Source organism: Ambystoma mexicanum, chromosome 5q (assembly GCF_040938575.1).
Source record: "Ambystoma mexicanum isolate Mex_15411 chromosome 5q, UKY_AmexF1_1, whole genome shotgun sequence".
In the NCBI taxonomy this organism is placed as follows: Eukaryota; Metazoa; Chordata; class Amphibia; order Caudata; family Ambystomatidae; genus Ambystoma; species Ambystoma mexicanum.
The window spans coordinates 681,237,626-681,253,438 of NC_090933.1; the positions used below are offsets into that span (position 1 = coordinate 681,237,626).

At 45.8% G+C, this 15,813-nt stretch overlaps 1 protein-coding gene across 1 annotated transcript in view; it reads left to right on the top strand.

Moving 5' to 3' along the window:
• MCMDC2 (minichromosome maintenance domain containing 2) overlaps positions 1–15,813 on the top strand; it is a 2,206,017-nt gene that overhangs the window by 665,058 nt on the left and 1,525,146 nt on the right. Inside the window, exon 5 of the mRNA XM_069621139.1 lies at positions 2,331–2,453. Coding sequence (XP_069477240.1) covers positions 2,331–2,453 — 123 coding nt within the window. The remainder of the gene's footprint in view (positions 1–2,330; positions 2,454–15,813) is intronic.

The following is a 15,813-nucleotide window of genomic DNA, read 5'->3' on the forward strand; positions in this document are numbered from 1 at the left end:
TACAACATCTTCCGCCCACGTTCAATAAACCAAAGGTGCCTATAAAATATGTCAGCAAATTCCCAGAAAAGAAAAAAAGACACTTGTTTATGAAAGCGAGACTAAATATACTTCCCACAAAACAAATACTCGCCATCCGAGGTATGGCGGAAAATCAAGTATGTAGGTTATGCAAAAACGTGGACACTGTGGAAAGGATCAGGCACCTGGTTCTAATCTGTCCACACACCAAACAGAACAGAATTACCTACCTATCGCCGCTGATCACAAATCCCTGGATGTTCGAAGAGGACAACATATGGAATAGACTAATCTCAGGTGAAGCCACCCGGTGGACCATGGCCATGGCAAACCTCATTGGATTGGCTTTTAAACAGATAAACGAAGCTCTTCCCACTGAAGCTATTTCATCATTACCAGCCTAAAGGAACTCCTGGATAATCGCACTTGAAACGCACTCACAGTCTGTGAAAGGACGTACTTAGATCTGTAGAGAAGCCAAAAATTTTCGAAGATTTTCATAGAATCTCGGAGGGTTAAATCTGCCGATCTTTTTGACAAAATTACAGGTTCAGCCTGAAATAGAAGTAAAAAAAAAAAAAAAACGAAAGCCATGTCTCAGTAATACACATAAAATGTCGGTTCAGACGGAGGAAAGTATCTAAGACAGAGTGAGATTTTTTACAGAGTGATCGAGCATTCCAAAGGGCAATATTAATGGGTGTGGGGGTGACTGGAACAAGGAGGATGGATCAGAATAGTTACCAAAAGAAAGACTAGAAACAGAACTGCAAGGAGTAGAATTTAAAACAGACATGTCTACAATACCAAAAAGGCAGAAACAATCAAATTGAAGGAACAAAAATGGAGCAAGCACTATGATGGTCAAGGATCGTAAACCAGCAGGTGAGTAAGCTGGGCATGCTGCAACAAAGGAACTAGGAGTGGCTGTTGAGCTTTGCATTGGGGGTAAAGATGAGAACAGAAACAGAAGAAAAAGATAGAGAATAGAAAGTTAGCGTCCAGCTGCGGACAGCTGCAGACAGCAGCGACCGGACTTATCCGGACTTCGCCCAGGACGTGATGTTTTCACCAGTCAGAGGCCGATGGGTGGCCACACAAAGCAACAAGTCTTGAGAAGGAGCACAGACATGCCAGCACGCACAACCAAGGCTGCTGACAGCAGCGACCGGACTTATCCGGACTTTGTCCTGGGCTTTGCCCACGATGTGATGTTTTCACCAGTCTGAGGCTGATGGGTGGGCCAGAGGGGGTGTGGCTAAGGTCCGTGGCTCAGGGCAGGTGTAGAACGCCAGCAGGAATGCCTACTATTGATGTTAGTTGGGAAAGGAACCATGCACTTCTCCTGGATCATGATCTTGTCTAAATCCTGCAAGGACAGATTATTCCAATTTGATTCAGACATTTGCTGGTTTAACCAGCTGTTTGATTTAGAGGTCAAATCTAATATAAAGATGGAAAATATAAAATGGCCTATCATAAAAGTGGCAGAGGGAATTTGGATTGTCAGCTTCCCAAGAGGCAAAAAATTGTATATAGTGCGTGGCCATTCTTTAAGAGTGGGTCCCACTACAAACTAGAAAAGGTGACTAGTTCTAGCCTGAGGTGCTTAACAATGCTTTTTTGTGACTCATCGACCAGGTCGACCTTCAACTCATTAAAAATAGTATAATTTTTTAGGTTTACCTTTAATCGGGTCAGAGAGTGAGCTAGCAGTTTGCCAGCAAGGTAGCATTTTTATTGACTTGAAATCTTTTTAACTACATCACATTTCCCTGCCTGCTCGACTCCCCCCCCCCCTGGTTTTCCCCTCTCTTTAATTCCTCTCTCCCCTCTCCCTTCACTCTCTCTCCCTTCCTTCTACACTTATTCAATCCTTCTCCTGGTCCCCTCAACACACCAATTCCCACTTTACTTCCCCCCTCCCAGTTAATTGCTCTTTGCACTGTTTTGTGGAATGATTCATGCTGTAATTCTTGCTCACAATGTTAATTGTTGTTATTTCTCTGTATTTGTTGTTCCAATGTACAGCACTTTGGCGTAAAGCGCTTAATAAATAAATAAATCAAATCAAATCAAAATCAAATCACTACAGTGAGTAACTTAAACTACATTATGCATAATGTATGATTCCAAAATACACTATTAGGTGGCTTCAAACCAATTACTATATTAAAATATTCCACAGGTAAATAGGTGTAGCTTTATACTATATATATTTTGTATAAAGGAGAACATTTTAAATGGTTTACTGGACAACAAATGCAACAACATATATTCTTATGCAGTGCATTTTTGTTTTATATTAGGTTTTCAGTATATCCGAGTACATGCACCTGGTGCAACAGAATCTGCAACCGTGCGGCATGATTTTTTGTGTGACCTCTGTGCTTCTCCACTCAAAGAAGATATGAAATTGAGAGTTCTTGGTGGTAATGTAAATCACATTTTTTCTTGGGATGGAAGTTAGCTGTTTTTTTGTAGTTATATCTTAATCATGTGCAGCTGCTGACAATTAGAAAGGTACATGTGGTTGGTTGTTGCTTACAGCAGACACATGTTTAATTTACTGAATTCTCTGGCATGAAAATCCTCTGGAGGGGTTCACATACTTGGCTTAATATCCTTTGGTATCAAGGAGAATATCTCAAAACATCTAAATGTAATTTTTTTTTTTAGATTATTTACAATGTTAGGGACCAAAGAGTAGCTGTGCTGCTGAGGAAACTACACATACCTTTGCCACATTTTCATTATTTTAGTAGCATGGCACAACCCCAATTCCTGTTTAGATGGGTAGTGGGTGTTGTGCTGGTCGAAAGACTAGATATTAAAATACTATGACTAATTGTAAAGATTCAAATTTCATTTGCATCTGAATGATGATGGTGGGGACCAATGTTATTTGGTGTTGTTTTTTTAAACGCTTTTCCCTAGGGTATCACTGACAGCACAGTGAAACGAGACATTGTGAAACAAGATGCTATTTATACATTATTGATCATATAATTATGATATGTGGATAACATTTCATATAAAAATGCTGAAAAACATAATTTTTCAGTCTAGCAAGCTTATTGGCCTACTTTCAGAAATTCAGACGATGTTCCCTTGAAAACAAAAACCATCTAGAACATCATATGACTTTAACATTTCTCTAGCATGGGGTCTTTCATAGATTTACATGCTTGAATATTCCTAGTTGTCAGATTGGGGATTCTCTGTAATTTAAAATTAATTATATATATATATGAGTTTTCGATGGGAAAAAAGCAATACTAATTGCCTATTCGAATGGATTATGTCCTCCCACGTATTCCTCATCTTGTGATAAATCGTTATCTCCAGCTTCGCTGCTTCGGAAAATAAATTCTCGGCAGAGGGCGCTGTGCTTGAGGTCGTGGCGTCGATTGTCCCTCGACGTACTCCGTCGACGTCACCGATGGTATAAGTAGCTCGAGCCGCGCCCGTTGCTTCAGTTCCGTTTTTCCGATCGCTTCGCTATCGAGAACGGCGCGCTTCTATTTTCTGTGAAGAAAATGTCATCATCTTCGACACCTTCGACAACCAGAACTGGGTTTACAAAGTGTGCAGATTGTGGATCTAAGATGTCGATCACCGATCCCCACCGGATTTGTCTCTGGTGTCTCGGTTACAGTCACCGAACCGACGACTGCGGGTCCTGCCAATCGATGACCGAAAAAGCTCTTCGTGAGAGGAGAGGTAAACTGTCGGTGGGGAGGGAGGCCTCAAAAAAGGTTTCGTCAAAAAGACATAAGAAAGCGACTGATTCTAAGGAATCGGATCACCATAGGCACTCGAAGAGATCTTGATCTAGGAGTAGATCGAGACACTCTTCGTTGTCATCGAAAAAAAAATGAAGAGGAGACAAAGATCTCCCTCATCATCTTCTTCTTCAGAGTCGACCGAAGAAATTCGTTGTCCGACTAAATCGGATTCTCCCAGTAAGTGGGAAGAATTCCGCAAAAAGATGATGGAGGTTTTCGAGAATGCGGCCTCGACCCCCTCGAAAGAACCTCGAAAAAGCCATAGCCCTAAAGTCGCTCCATTGGACGACAAAGGGAAGTCCAAGGCTACTATGGCCAAGACCAGTAGCGTCGAGGAATACAAAAAACCTCGAGTCGTTGTAAAAACGGCGAAGAATCTTCGAGAGTCGAGCACCTCTCCAGTGCCGGCCAAGAAACACAAGTCGTCGAAGACTTCGACAACTTCGTCGACGACTTCGACGTCGATAATTTCGACGCCAAAGCCAAATGCGTCATCGACGCCATTATCGAAGTCATCTTCGAAAACTTCGAAGACTTCGAAGACACCCTCGAAAACTTCGAGGGGTTTGCCATTTCCTTCGAAGCAGATGGAAGAGGAAGAAAGGAGATTCACTCCTTTGCCCAGATCAGACTTTTTCAAATCTATGTCAGCAATCTATGAAGAGTCTGCTTCAGAAGAAGACGAGGTTACTCCTTTGGGAGTTACTTATCGTAAAAGACAAGTTCCTGTAGAACTTATTGACCAGGAATCTAGAATGAGAGACCTGAGTGATACTCTACATTCTGCCAGTGGAGTTGACACATCCCCAGAATTAGAGTTCGCCAAACCTGATCCTGCAGAGCATGCAGATTCTGGGTACAGGGGTCTTATGACCAGGGTAGTTGAATACATGGGTTGGGTTAATACTTCACCCATTTTTGAACAAGATGACATGACGGATATTATCGTCAAGGGACCTCAGAAAGATCCTGTTCTCCCTTTTCACAGGGCCCTTCAAAGGACTGTGGAGAAAAACTGGGAGAAACCAGAAACGATTGCTGCTGCAGATAGCACTTTTCCAAGACAATATAGACCAGCTGGAACGGATCCTGAATATTTGAATAAACATCCGACTCCAGAGAGTTTAGTCATTCAAGGAGCATCTACTTCAAAACAAACTGCTTATCCAACTATCCCTCCAGATAGAGAGGATAAAAAAATTGACGCCTGGGCACGTAAAGTTTTCACGTCAGGCAGTATGGCACTTAAGTCGGCAAATGTCACCTGTACCCTAGCCAGGTTTACCCATACCCTGTGGGACTGTATTTCGGCGGCGGCTGATCATATTCCGGAAGGCGAGGAAAGGGAAGGCTTCCTGAATATAGTCAAAGACGGGAAGGAGGCAATGGGGGAATGCCTCCAGTCTGGACTGGATACTGCTGATAGTATCAGCAGATCCATGGCTGCAAGCGTTGTGCTACGCAGATTTGCGTGGTTGAGGAAGTCAGGATTTGCACCGGACTTGCAAGCTAGACTCCTCAACATGCCCTTTGATGGCTCGAGGCTCTTTGGCAGAAAGGCTGATGAAAGCCTAGAAAAACTTCAGACCTCGAAAGCGGCAGCTAGATCACTTAGCGCCTGTTTGCGCCAGCCTCTAAAACCCTATTCCGGCTCATCTTCCTGGAGGGGTCGTTCTTTTCGATACTACTCCTCTTTTGGTAGAGGAAGAGGACAGGCTTTTCAAAGGGGCAAAAGAAACTTCCCTCGTGGAGCACGAGGAAGAGGTGCAAAATCAGCCTCAGGAGAGGCATCTGTACCCTCAGCCACTCCTGCAGCCGCCTCCAAATCCCTCTGAGACCTTGTTACACAAAACACCAGTGGGAGGCAGGATCTCTCAACATCTGAAGGAATGGCGAGGCATTACCTCAGATGCTTGGGCACTAGAAACAGTAGCCCAAGGTTACTGTCTCCCCTTTCTAAAAGGCCTCAGAATCATCCACCGGGAGCCAACTCCACCAAAATTCCGGATCCGCTCCTGTTGCAGGAAATTTTAACCCTGCTAGAGAAAGGTGCCATAGAACTGGTACCGGTAGCGGAGAGGAACAGGGGTTGGTACTCCCCATATTTTCTCATCCCAAAAAAGGACGGAGGACTGAGACCCATCTTGGACTTGAGAAACTTGAACAAGTTCCTCAGGAAGGACAAATTCAAGATGGTGACTCTTTCTCAGATCCTTCAGGCTCTCCAACTCCAAGATTGGTTGGTATCATTGGACCTTCAGGATGCTTACTTTCATGTGCCAATCCACCCAAAGCACAGAAAGTACCTGAGGTTCGCGATTGGCAATCCTCATTATCAGTTTCGAGTTCTGCCATTCGGGTTGACCTCCGCCCCGAGGGTTTTCACCAAACTGTTGGTTGTTGTGGCAGCAAGTCTCAGGAGAGGAGGTATTCACATATATCCCTACCTGGACGACTGGTTGATCAGAGCAAGTTCTCCAGAACAAGCTCAGGAACATCTTTCGATCACCTGCCACTTTCTTCACAAACTGGGCTTCTCCCTCAATTTCAAGACGTCCCACATGATACCAGCCCAGAAACTCCAGTTTATCGGAGCAGTCTTGGACACTTCATTGGGAAAAGCCTCGCCTCCCGAAGTGAGAGCTCTCCACATCCAGCAGATGGTAACGAAGTTTCAGAATGCCCAACATCTACCGGCCTTCGATTTTCTCAGGTTGCTCGGCCTCATGGCATCCTGCATTTTCCTAGTACCAGAGGCCAGGTTGAGAATGAGATCCCTTCAATGGGCACTCAGAACTCAGTGGTCCCAGTTCTCAGGGAATATGTCGGATCTTCTGCAAGTTCCGAGCGCAGTTGCTCAGGATCTTCTATGGTGGGCTTGCAACGACAACATTCTCAAGGGAGAGTCTTTTTGGCAACCATGGCCGGAGATAACGGTAGTGACGGACGCCTCACTCACAGGGTGGGGAGCACACACCAACGATCTGACAATCAGCAGTCGTTGGTCTCCATCGGAGTCCAAACTACACATCAACCTATTAGAGCTGAGGGCAATCAGACTAGCTCTGAAGGCCTTTCTGCCCTCTGTACAGGGAAAGAATGTCCTGATAATGACGGACAATACAGTGGTCATGTACTATCTCAACAAGAGAGGTGTAGGGTCACTGCCACTGTGCGGAGAGGCAATGCAGCTCTGGTTCTGGGCAATACGAGAAGGAATCTCTCTGTCGGCAATTCACCTAGCCGGAGAGAAGAACACGGTGGCAGACGCTCTGAGCAGGCAGAGCACGGTCTCTCACGAGTGGGAGCTGGCTCAGGAAGTCCTTCTGGAGATCTTCGCCCTTTGGGGAACCCCTCAAGTGGATCTGTTCGCCACCGCGATCAACCGGAAGTGGATCAGTACTGCTCAAGGGAATTTCCTCAAAGAGGAGCTCTGGGAGACGCATTCGTAGTGGAGTGGAAGTTTCCACTGCTGTACGCGTTTCCCCCAGTCCCCGTGATTCCTCAAGTAATCAGGAGGTTGAGAAAGTTCAGGAAAACCATGATCCTAATTGCCCGGATTCGGCCAGGAGAACGTGGTACCCGGACCTTCTAGACATGTCCATCTGCCCTCCAATACGTCTTCCGCAAAGAGAGGATCTTCTCTCGCAAGAGGAAGGTCGGGTTCTCCATCCAGAGGTCAAGACACTCAACCTTCACGCATGGTTTCTGAGAGGTTGAGATACAAGGATTGGGATCTTCCGGATGACGTAATGGAAATCTTGCTTTCGGCCAGAAGACCAGCAACAAAGTCTTTGTACCGATGTCGCTGGAATAGGTTTAGTAACTGGTGCAAAGACAAGGATGTGGACCCTTTTCAGTGTGGCACCCCAATGGTGCTTTCCTTTCTGCTACATCTAGCTAATCTGGGGCTCCAGATAGGACCAATCAAAGGATACCTTGCTGCGCTGTCCATTTTCAGGTGCTCCTCGGAAGAGGTTTCATATTTCAAAATACCGTTAATAATTCAATTCTTAAAGGGGCTCACTAATGTATACCCTCCAGTACCTTTTCATGTACCAACCTGGGACTTAAATTTAGTATTAAAATTCTTGACTTGCATACCTTTTGAGCCTCTGCACTCATGTCCACTGAGGCTTTTGACTCTAAAAACTGTCCTCCTTGTGGCCCTATCATCAGCCCGCAGGGTTAGCAAACTTCAGGCTCTCTCATGCAAACCACCATATACTATTTTTGGTTGCCAGACATTTGGTCGAAAAAAATTGGTCGACCAGACAAATGGTCGAACCAATTTGGTCAAAAACCAAATGGTCGAAATTTTTATTTTTTTTATTTTAACCCTTTTTTTTTTTTTTGGGGGGGGGGTCCCCCCCAACCCCCTTTTTTTCTCTAAAAACCCCTTTTTTAACTAAACGAAAACCCAAAAAATAAATATATAAATAAAAAAAAAATTCGACCATTTGGTTTTCGACCAAATTGCATCGACCAAATTGCAGTCGACCAGTTTTTTTTCGACGAGTTGACTGGACACCCTATTTTTTATAAAGATAAGGTAGTCCTTAAAGTTAAACCTTCATTTTTGCCAAAAGTAGTCTCGGACTTCCATTTGTCACAAAAAATAGTACTACCTATGTTTTATCCTCCTCCTCATCTGGGCAAAGAAGAGGCGAGATTACACAGAGTTGATCCCAAGAGGGCTCTTAGTTTTTACATCTCTAGGATGGCTAAATTGAGACAAGATGACCAACTGTTTGTGGGTTACACTGGTCAAAAATTAGGCCTATCTGTAACAAAACAGACCATTTCCCGCTGGATCATATTAGCCATAGTTGAATGCTACAGACTAGCGGGAAAAGAACCACCAGATGGGCTTCGTGCCCATTCTACAAGGAGAATGGCTACTTCTGCGGCTCTAAAGAGGGGAGTCCCGGCAGCAGACATTTGTGCAGCTGCAACCTGGAAAACAATACATACTTTTGTTAAACATTATTGTTTGGACACTGCCTCCTCTAACGAGGGTTTATTCGCAAAGGCAGTTCTGCATTCTGTCCACGAAAACTGAAATGGGTACTCCCACCTCCAAAAAATTGATACTGCTATGGGAGCCTATCACAAGATGAGGAATACGTGGGAGGAACATCCAGTCGAAAGAACGTTAACAGTTGGTAAGTAACTTGTTCTTCTTTCTGAAGAGGCACTCACTTGTGTAGCACCTCCACCGCACCTTGGACCCCAGCCAATAAGGTGGCAGAGCTTAAGCTCCACCCTAGGCAGCCGCCTTCAGATTTGTCACCACAGTTGGTTTGACAGAGGAATCCTCTTCAACTCTCCAAGCTTTCATCTGTTTTTGATCAAAAATCTTTTAAAATCGAGCCACACTGTGGACTATTTCAATCAGAACGAGGTCCTTTTCCTTCTGAGTGTTTTCTGGGCTCAGAAGACTTTTTATCGCCTTGTACTCGTTGAGTGAAAGGTTTCCTCGAGGCACCTCATGGCAGAGGCAGTCATAGAACCAGCAAAGTAGAAAACTTCCCTGTTCAAGGACTGCAGTAAGTGCTATAAAAAGGTCATCTTTGTGAGGGACCTGCATGAATACTGCATCTACTGCCTGTACCCTCATGATAGCCACGCCTGTCATATCTGCAAGTATTTCTCTCAATAGACATTGTAAGACAGACACAGAAGGGTGCTGCTTCATCTGGAAAGCAGACAACTATCTTCAGATGAGGAACCATCCAAGACAGTCCCTACCACTTCACACAGGAATACTGACAAGCAAGCTTCAAAAAGAATAGCTTCAGTTGAAAGGGCAGGCTCTCCACCCCATAAAACCAAGAAGAATAGTTACAAGGGCGCTTCCATGGCCGAAAAAGGGCCTAAAAGTAAAGTCATTATTCTGTGGAAAAATTCAGTCTGAAAGGTAAAGAACCTAATATCTCCTCTTCACCGTCCACGAACGACCGCGTGTCACTAAGTGGACCGTTGGTGCTGATGTTGTCAACGGAAGGTCGTTCGTCGACGATGAGGATTTAGATTTCTTTGTCTACGACCAAAGCTTCGTCCTCGAAGCCTCGCCAACGGCCTCGTCAACGGCAAAACATTCATTATCAACGTTGAAGCACTGCTCTTCCACAATGCCATCCACAGTAGAACCGTCAGCCGGACACCGTCGACAGAGGGTCCGTCCACGAAAGCATCCACGAACGTCGCATCGATGGGAAATCACTGTCCACAGTAGAGATAAAATCTGCAACAAGAGCTCAATCGTCCACGGTCGATGGCGAGGCATCTTCCCTGTCCACGGCAGGTAGATGGGAAAAAAGCTGTCATGATCTCTGCTTCCAAAAGGTCAGGGTTTTCCCAACTCCCTTGGAAGCAGATCCATAACCCAGGTTCCGAGTGCCAACCAGTCCCAATTGGGACCTTTTGGACCCAGTCCTGGCGCCAATGGCGCCAGGCTCATAAATATGCCCAGTCCCAGCGCTGGAAGCGCCGGGCTCATAATGCTTGGGTGGACTTACCTTCAGCAGACCATGCTGCTTACTTGCCTGCCAGTTGAGCCTCTGATCCTCTTCTGATTGGAACTACTTTTCCTGTTGGGTGGGGCTGGAGCCACTCCCTAGATTCAGAACACTGGAACTCTTCTGGAAGGCAGGAACTCTTTTCTTACCAGGAACTCTTTTCTTACTTAGGCGTGGCTGTGGAAGGAGACACCTAAGCACTACAGGAGGCTATTTAAACCACACCCGGTGGATGAATCTTGCTTTGCGTTATTCTGCAACCTCTGCAGCAGAACGCTCATCGTGTCTTCTGCATCCGGTCCTGGGCCTAAGGAAAAAGGCTTACCATCCTGAATCCAGTCTTCAGCAACACCTATAAAGACAAGAAAGAACAGGTTAGCATTCCGGCATCTGAAAGGCAAAGGCTTACCATCCTGAATCCAGTCTTCAGCAACACCTATAAAGACAAGAAAGAACAGGTTAGCATTCCGGCATCTGAAAGGCAAAGGCTTACCTACTCTTCGTGCGCTCCGGAGGTCTTCACACTGCATTCCGGCATCTGAAAGACAAAAGTTTACCAACTCTTCGCACGCTCCGGAGGCCTTCGGCGCTGCATCCCGCATCTGAAAGACAAAACAAGGTGCGTTTAAAGACATTGGGGAACTTTAATACTCACGTGCCATTACTCCTTTCCACATCTAATCCAGTGGGTATTCCGGCACCCTGCAGCCGCTCCGAACTCGTACCTGCAAAATAAAAAGACAGTTAGAGCGCATAGTGAAGCAGGCAACAAGCGCTTACTTACGTGCTTCCAGGCGCTTCTATTCATCACACGGGCTCCATCTTCAACTCACTTCAGCCCGTCATCCGCCATCGCCGGAACCCTGCAAAACAAGAGACATCATTACTAAAGACTTTAAAGACATTTGAATGACTCGAAACTTACCGTTCGTGCAGTAAACGACGGACAGCAGTCCTCTGAAGTCAAGAGGCCTGCGCTACCTATCCAGTGAAGAAACTGGTTACAGCACCCTGCCCCGAGGCAGATGGAGAGCTCGGCATTCACTTACCTAAGGTGAGAGCGTTAACCTTTGGGGGTCTACAGGAGAGGAGAAGAGGAAAGAGATAGGGACACCCCAATAACCCCAGTTCATTAACCCCATATTTTCTATCTGCAGACATCTTACTCTACACGTCAGGCATACAGTGCACAGAGGTCCAGCCCAAAGAGCCAACCGGGCGCTACACATCACCTTTGAAGATACGGTAGTCGCCCAGTCAAGACCGGCGCCTCTGCGAGAATCAGGTGAGCGTTACAGAACGCAAAGCCTACCGCAAAACTCTCGCCCAGGCGCTATGGAAACCTCGGATACTGACCCCCTAGCCCGGTTACTTGGGGAACTAAGGGCAGAAGTGCATGCAGCTCGTCAGGAAACGAATGCTCTAAGAAGGGAACTAATTATTTCCAAGGAGAGAACAGACAATCTTGCTAGACAAGTGCTACAATCACAAGCCGGACAGACCCCGTTACCCGCATCAGGGGCAAATCTTCCTTCAACATCCTCTATGAATCCAGTGCAGATCAACCTACCTGGGAATGTACCTCTGGCTCCGCCCGAACGATTTTCTGGTGACCCAAAGAGGTTTGCAGTATTTATCAATCAGTGCCGGTTGCACTTCTTATGCCGGCCAGCAGCCTTTCCAACTGATCAAGCAAAAGTAGCTTTTGTACTTTCGTACCTTAGTGGCAATGCGGCAGACTGGTCGATCCCTCTAGTTAATCAAGATGATCCGGTTCTCCATGATTTTCAAGCCTTTCAGCTTAGTATGGAAAAACTGTTCGCAAGACATTCACAGGGGCAGGCCTTGGACAATGAGCTTCTTTCGTTGCGACAGGGTAATCAAGACCTTTTGGCTTATATTGCATCTTTCAATAGACTAATAGTGGAAACTCAATGGCCTGAGGACAAAAGGATTACGCTGTTTTATAGAGGTCTACGTGGAGAGCTCAAAGACGTTTTAGCCCAATTAGTGAATCCCCCACAAGACTGTTCGGATTATATAGACTTGGTCGTTCAAATAGATCACAGGCTGCAGAACAGGAAGGCCGATCGTTCCAAGTTTGATGCTCGAGTATTTTCCAAACCGCCAACTCCTTCCAAAGGAGTAGACTCCGGGGAACCCATGCAAATAGGGGGTCTGAAAGGTCCTCTAACACAAAGGGAGCGGGAAAGGAGGAAACAGTTGCAATTATGCCTATATTGCGGAAACTCAGGGCACTTTCTTCGAGACTGTCCGGTGAAACCTGCCAAGAAGGCAGTAGGAGCTGCAGTTACCAAAGTTACAAACTCTGAGCAGGGAAACGACCTCGCCCGACAAGAATAGAGGTCCTCTTGCCGAGCGTGAAAACCAGTTCCGTGACCTCGCATTTCGTGATACCTATGGTCCTCATTAGCCCTGATAATCCGGATCGATTACATGCAATTGAAGCTTACGTCGACAGCGGTGCCATCGGCAATTATGTGGATCATGAAATGGTTTTGAGGATGAATCTAACTCTTTGTCCCAAGGCTGTAAAGGACGTCATTACTACGGTGGATGGTACGGAGATAGCCTCCGGGCCAGTAACGCATACCACTCAAGAGGTGACGCTAGTAAGTCAAGATGGACACCATGAGAAGATCGTGTTCGATGTGATCAAGGCCCCTCAGTTTCAGATTATTCTAGGAATACCTTGGTTAGAGAAACACAATCCTCTGATCGATTGGCGAGCAAGAACGGTCCAGTTTCCAGAATGTGTCTCTACTTGTCACCCTCCACCTGGTGTTGCACTGGCCGCAATTTCTTCAGAGACTCCCCAGTTACCTCCCGAATACCTAAAATACCAAGATGTTTTCCGGAAGGATCAGGCTAACTCTCTACCTCCTCATAGGTCTTATGACTGCCAGATAGACCTGATACCTGGATCTACTCCTCCTTGTAGTAGAATTTATGCCCTCACCGAGCCTGAGAACCTTCACCTTCGACAATACCTGGATCAATACCTGGCAAATGGGTTTATTCGTCCTTCCAAGTCCCCTGCTTCTTCAGCTTTGTTCTTCGTTCCAAAAAAGGAAGGAGACCTTAGAACTTGTATCGATTATCGCTCCCTGAACCAGATCACCGTTAAGAATAGATATCCGTTACCTTTGATCCCTGAACTCCTGGACCAAGTCAGAAAAGCATGCATATATACAAAGCTGGATCTTAGAGGAGCTTACCACTTGGTACGAGTAAAAGAGGGCGATGAATGGAAGACGGCCTTCCGCACCAAGTATGGGCTATTTGAATATCAGGTCATGCCCTTCGGACTTTGCAATGCCCCGGCCGCCTTTCAATATTTTATGAACGATGTCCTCAGAGAGCTCATAGATGTATGTGTTGTTGTTTACATTGACGACATCCTCGTTTATTCTTCATCGGAATCTGAACATCGGAAACACGTGAAAATGGTCCTCGAAAGATTGCGTCAACACAAACTTTTCGCTAAGTTGGAAAAATGTGTTTTCAACGTGACTGAAGTTGAATTCTTGGGATTCATATTATCACCTGGCGGAGTGCGTATGGATTCAAAGAAGGTCGATGCAGTTCTCAAATGGCCATCACCATCCTCCGTAAAAGGTGTGCAAAGCATGTTAGGCTTCGCTAACTTTTACCGCAGGTTTATCCCCGAATTCTCTCGAATAGTCCAGCCCATCACTGCCTTGTTAAAGAAAAACAAACGTTTTGAATGGTCTACCGAGGCGGAACAAGCTTTCCAGGATTTGAAGACTAAATTTATCTCTGCACCAATCTTAAAACACCCTCGCCCCGAACTCCCCTACATCGTGGAAACTGATGCTTCAAGCCTTGCCATGGGGGCAGTTCTATCACAAAAGGACCCGGTAACCAATCAGTTGCATCCCGTGGCATTTTGGTCCCGCAAATTCTCGCCTCCTGAAATCAATTACACGATTACTGACAAGGAACTTCTGGCTATCAAGTCTGCCTTTAAGGCTTGGCGGCATTATCTGCTGGGGGCCCGACACACCGTGACTGTGATTACGGATCACCGAAACCTGCAATATTTGAAGACCGCAAAAGCCCAATCCTCTAGACAACTCCGTTGGGCATTATTCTTTGCCGAGTTTGACTTCATAATTACCTATCGACCTGGTACAAAGAACGGTAAAGCCGATGCCCTTTCTCGGATGGGAGTGGAAGAACACTTGGTCAACCCTAAACCTGTACCAATCATTCCCGAACAAAGAATTCTGGGTGTAATTGCCACAGAATCCATAGAGGAAGTTAAGGATAAAGCCAGGCAACTTGTAACTCCAGCAGACATACAGAATTGGCATCTGCAGGGAAAGGACTTTGCAGTAAAGGACAACTTATTGTATTTCCAAGAACGATTATACCTACCCAGCACAGATTTACAGAAAAAAGTAATCTCTTGTTATCACGACTCTTTAATGGAAGGTCATCCCGGTATAGCCAAGACCTCAGAAAAGATCAAGCGCTACTTCTGGTGGCCGTCTTGGAAAAAAGATATCAGAGACTTTATAATGTCCTGTGGAGTATGCGCCCAAAACAAGAGTCAAAAGGAAAGACCAGCAGGCCTCTTACGCCCTATTGACATCCCACCTCGCCCTTGGCATACGCTTTCTATGGACTTCATCACCGATCTAGCTCCATGCTTCGGATACAATACGATTCTAGTAATCGTGGACTTATTCTCCAAGATGGCGCATTTCATTCCGCTCAAAGGCTTGCCAACAGCAGCAACTCTGGCCCGAGAATTTCTCGAAAACATCGTCCGACTGCACGGTTTTCCTTCGGTTCTAATTTCGGATCGAGGTAGTCAATTTATTTCTCATTTTTGGCGAAGTTGCTGTCGGTCGGCTCAAATTGATGTGAGACTATCGACCAGTCACCACCCTCAGACCGACGGACAAACCGAGAGGACCAATCAAACTCTGGAACAGTATTTACGCTGCATGCTGCAACAAACTGAAAAAACTTGGAAAGATATCCTTTGGATAGCCGAGTATGCCTACAATAACTCTGTCCATTCGGGAACTGGGAAAACCCCGTTTTTTCTTTTGTACGGCAGTCACCCTCGAACCTCGGAGTTGGATCCCCTCCAAGATCTTGAAACACCAGCAGTAGACTACCTGCATTCTACAATCACCCAAGCCTTTAAGGAAGCTGTTTCTCACCTTCAAAGGGCTAAAGAACAATACAAGAAAGGAGCAGATCAACATCGGAAGGAAGCCCCTCACTATCAAGTAGGGGATCAAGTCTGGTTATCCACCAAATATCTATCTCTAAAAGGGCCACGCACATTCAACCCAAGATACCTTGGTCCCTATTCCATCACTACCATAGTAAACCCAGTAGCGGTCAAGTTGGACTTGCCCCCGCACATGAAGATACATCCGGTCTTCCACGTCTCTCTATTAAAACCCGTGCAACCTCAAACC